General features: G+C 30.7%; 1 protein-coding gene across 1 annotated transcript; it reads right to left on the bottom strand.

Moving 5' to 3' along the window:
- Positions 1-2626: 2626 nt before the first annotated feature.
- On the bottom strand, positions 2627-3916 carry BDBG_06934 (uncharacterized protein; the record flags this gene model as incomplete). Its single annotated transcript, XM_031722845.1, has 3 exons — positions 2627-2707; positions 3162-3183; positions 3445-3916. Coding segments are annotated over 3 exons (575 nt in total), but the record flags the coding sequence as incomplete, so codon positions are not given.
- Between the last annotated feature and the right edge of the window lie 1341 nt (positions 3917-5257).

The following is a 5257-nucleotide window of genomic DNA, read 5'->3' as shown; positions in this document are numbered from 1 at the left end:
GTCTATTCTTCCAGGCTATGAGACAGTTATATATAGCCTGTATTACATCAGTAGCTGATTATAGAGTTCAAGTTTGATGAAATAATCAAGAGAATTTCACTGAACTCTTTCAAAGTCTGCAAAACAGAGCCTTGAGAAGAATTCTGAGAGCATTCAAATCATCTTCTATTAAAGCAATAAAAATTGAAGCTTCAATTCCTTCTCCTGCTATTAGATTTGAAAAGACCTGTATGAACTATGCTCTGAGAGTTGTAAAGATGAGCTTAAATCATATAATCAGAGAAAGAGTCTCTTCTTCATTTCCACTAATTAACTCTGGAAATGAACTGAATTGAAATAGATTTCTTGATTGAAATGAAAATAATTCTTCAAAGAAAATACCTTCTCAACTGTACAGACTATACTCTCTGATTAAAAATCAATTTTCTTCTTTAAATGTTGAAAAAGTTGATCATGAGAAGTTATCACTCTGAAGAGAAAAGCTTGAATCTCTTATAGACTTACAAATAAGTGAACTATCAAAAGAGAAAGAATATATACAGTATTTGAAGAGAATTTCTACAATCAATATAAAAGACTCTATTCTGATTTATTCAGATGACTCAAAAAATGAGAACTTGAATAGATTAGATGCAGGCATTGCTTATACTGAAGATAATATCAATTTTATCTCAGATTTCTGAAATCTAGGCTCTGAATGTGAAGTCTTTGATGCTGAACTATTTGTAATAGTGAAAGCTTTCAAACTCATTGAAATAAAATCTCATAAAAGAGGAAATTATTTGAAAGAGGTATGAATATTCTCTGATAGTCAAGCTGCTTTAAAAAGACTTAGAAATAGTCAGATTTATAATAATCAAATGAATCTTGAACTGATCTTAAACTCTGTTTTAAAAATTCAAAAGAGAAGAACATCAAAGCTGATAATTCATCTACACTGAGTTCCTACTTATATGAATATTCATGGCAATGAATTGGCTGATTCAGCTGTAAAAAAGAGTGCAGAATTAAGCAGATCTATTCAAAAAATTATGTCCTGATCTTTTATAAAGAGAAAAATAAAAGAATCTTGTTTAGATAAGTGAAATGAAAGCTGACAGAAACAAAAGAAGAGTATACATTATTCAAGATTTGAAACAAAACTCAAGTGGAAATCTTGTTCAATTAAATGTAAAAAGAAAATATTCTCATCTATAATACAGCTGAAACTAGGACATGGCTATTTCAAATCTTATATACAAAGATTTAATGATAGATTTGACTCAATAGAATGCTTATTCTGCAATACAAATGAGAATTCTGAGTATATTGTAATGCACTGTGCATTATACAATAGTCTCAGAGATAGATTGAAAGAGAAGTATGATCTAAATCAATTAAATATGAGATTCTTATTCTCAACTGAGACAGGAATTAAATACTTAATAGACTTTCTATCAGAAACTCAAGCAGCTATAAGAAAATGGCTAAATTCAGAATTATCTGAATATGAAGAGGAGGAAATCAATCAGATATAGTCTGTTAAAACAGCTATACACTCTCTTTTAATAATTTGTTTTGTTATAGTCTCTCTTTACTTTATCTTTTTCTTTATCTTTTCCTTTCAATTTCTTTCTATACTATCTATTTAATGTGTCTATCTTTGAGACTGTGTTCTTTTTCTCTTTTCCTTTGTCATGATATTGTCAAATGATTTCAAAGTATCAAAAGATGTTAAAACACTGCAATTTGTAAACAGTTTTTGTATTCTGAGCTGGAATTTTCTGATTTTGTATATCTGAAATTGATGAATGTATAATAGTTAACTTTACAGACATAGGAAAAACCCTGAGAACTAAAAGTTCTCAGGTAGATGTCATAGTCTCTGACTGTATACATCTATAATTGAAGAATAATAATAATAATAATAACAACTGATAATACTGTGAATAACTATACTATGATAAAGAGCTTGAAGTAAAAATTGACTTTGTATTTTTAAAATAATAAATAAGATTATATTCTCTGCATTACTCATATAATTCAACTTGTAATACAAACACTGATAAAGAATCTTAATATTAAGATAATGAATAATGAGATGACTGATTCTTGAGATAAGAATAAGATGAAAGTAATTACTTAAGTAACTTTTATATTCACTTTATAAAAGATAATATTTTTTAATAACACTTTTTAATATTGCTTTTTGATAACACTTTTTGATAATACTACTGTGTAAGAGGCCTACGCCGAATAGATCAGTATGATATTGATAGGTCTTATATAACAAAGAGAAAAATGTTAAAGAAGAAAAAGAAAGAGAAAGTGTAGAAATCAGTGATTAAGATGAATATTTATACATGTATGTGATAGTGTACACAGTGGAGCTTCAGGCCGGAAGAATCTATACATGTTTATAGTGACTGAGAATCAGCAATTGAGAATGGCTGAGAATCAGAGTGTACATGTTCAATAGTGAAACAGAAGAATCTATGAAGTGAAGTGAAATAGTCTATATAATTGATCAGGTGCAGCCTGTCACATTAGTTCCTCTCTTTCAGAAGCAGTTCTTATCAGTCAAGAACTGCTGTTTCAGATAATGCGGAACTCAGAGTTCAGGTCAGTTGATTATAGCTGACTCATTTCATGAGATATTACTGACTGCAGCTGTGAAGTCTCTCATTGAGAATATTCTCAATCTCTCACTCAAGCTTATTATCTTCTTCTATAATGCTCAGTGACTGTCAGTCAGAAGTCAGTTAAGAAGAGAATGAATCAGTGACAGTGTGACAGAGCAAGCTTGTATAAAATATATTATAAATCTCTAATGTGTCAAGATAGTAGTTGTGACTATCTAGAACTTCTATTACTTTATATTTGATATGATAGTAATCTAGCATATGAGATGAACATGTGATTTGTATATTCTTAAGATTTAATCATACTAGATCTTCTATCTTATATTGTTCAGTGAGGTCTCAGTGAATATTAATTTGATTCTCTTGATTTTGTTTCACAGTTGTCATGAAGACCTCTGCTCAATCACAGGCATCTCAGAGCTTTATTACTATATTATCAGTGATCTGAATTGAACTGCAGAGATTCAGTGTGAACTGTGTGATCTATAGAAGATTCAACACTTTTATATGATATCTGTGTATAAGAAAGAACAGACTTACATCTGTTGAAACAGTATCTTGACTGTTGATAGCAACCTCTGCATGTAGAAGAAGATCATGTCAATCATCTTATAAGTAGTTGCAGAACTTATGAAGATAATTCTTCACAGTCTGAATTGTCTATTCTGATGCATCATCAGTCTCAGAGTGATAGACAGTTGATAGACAGTGTGTAATCTTGAGAACTTGACAGATTCTTGTTCAGAGAGTACTCATGAATTGACAGTCTTAATCTGATACTATAGATCTCAGCAATTCATGCAAAGAGGTCAGCAATACATACAACCGCGCCACCACGAACTCGCTCGATTTTTCGAATAAGAACCCGCCGATAGATCCATCGAAAAGCCCTCGATCATACGAGCATTTTGACCCCATCGCCGACTGCATACCCCGTGTGGTGGTGGAGTTATCCAGCCAAATGTGAACCAGACGTCGTTCGAAACTCCTGTGTGGGATTATCCCCCATTCTCCCCTACCACACCACAACCCCGGGCCAAATTGCCATACAAATTGTAAGGTAAAGAGACCTAGCCATATACACCAATCTTCTTGATTTTGGAAGATCCCTGATCTGTAGTTGTGGAGATATCTGAGGAGTGACCTCCGCGAAAACCCTGTCCATCTTTGATGTTCCAAAACACCAACGCCAAGTCCCACCCTTGTACCGCCCTTCCTAATCTGGCCCATCCCCGGCAGAAAAATACAAAAAGATACCTTGATGATAATATCAAGCACATAATCAACAGCCACTTCTGAAGTGCAATCTTCACAGTCTGTCTTCAGTGTATCTAGACATCAACATCAAGTCTCACTCTCATACCACCTCTCTCAATCTGGCTCATCTCTGATAGAAAAGTACAAAAAGATACCTCAGCAACTGTACTCAATACATAATTAGCAGTCATAACAACTATAAAATCAGTATATTTCAAGATCTGACTGAGCCTTTGATCCCTGCACAGTGAGATATATTAAATCTAGTTTTAATATCTCAATATTCAATAGATTCTGTAAGAGATTGAGAACAGCAACACTAGATTTCTATTGAATTTAAGAATTAACTCTATATTGATATAATCATTGATAAAGTCTTCTATTTTGAGATATAAATAACCAGTTTCTCTACATCCCACTGACAATATTTACATTATTATATAGAAACAGACTTATATTCTTCATAATATCAAGACTCTGAAGAGAAAAAGTCTTGATAGAGAGTATACAGTAGTATATATCTTAGCAGTTTCTATCTTATTCTTCTACAGCAGTTAATGCAAAAAAAAAAAAAAGATCTTAGAAATAGTTTTTTACTTCTCTTGAAAAAGTAAGATGTTTTTCTCTGGATTTTACACAATATTCTTACAAAGAATTAAAAACAGAGTTATTTTCTGTCATAATTTCATATTCTTTTAAGTAAGAATTACTTTTTCAGTGACTGAAGAGCTTTTATTAATACTTAATTCTTTTTTACACTCTTTATTAACTGATTTGAGTTGTATACTTATTGTGTGAGAAGAATTGAATAATTTAGAATAAAATTGAATAGTTTTAATCAATTTCTCTGCAAAAAATTGATTTATTTTTTATCAGTTTTTCTCTCAAAAACTGTCATATTATCTGATTTATTATCAATTGATATCATACTTTTTCTCACTATATATTAAGAAAGAGATTGTAAAGATTTTATTGATTTATCTTAAAAATCAATTTTAATTCATTAGATTCTCTTCAAAAATCTAATCTAGTTACTGAACTAGTGTGAAAAAAATCAGATGTTTTATACATAAAAGTCTGTTATTCTTCTTTTGAAATAGTCTGATCAACTTTTCAATTGAAAACAGACTTAGAAACCTCTTAAATGAAACAGTCTGATCAACTTTTCAATTCAAAAGAGTTTAATAAATATCTCAATTGAATTAGTCTGATCAACTTTTCATTGAGTAAGAACAATGAGTTTGAAAGTACACTCAGTTGATGTGAAAAAGAATGCTTTCTTAAATGCTATTTCTGAGATTGAAATTCTGAAGAGAAGAAAGAAAGAAGAAATAGAGAAACAATAAGTTCTTGAAATACAGAAACTTGAAAAAGTAAGT

This window comes from Blastomyces gilchristii, assembly GCF_000003855.2.
Source record: "Blastomyces gilchristii SLH14081 genomic scaffold supercont1.16, whole genome shotgun sequence".
NCBI classification, from domain to species: Eukaryota; Fungi; Ascomycota; class Eurotiomycetes; order Onygenales; family Ajellomycetaceae; genus Blastomyces; species Blastomyces gilchristii.
This window is presented reverse-complemented; position numbering and strand designations above follow the sequence as displayed.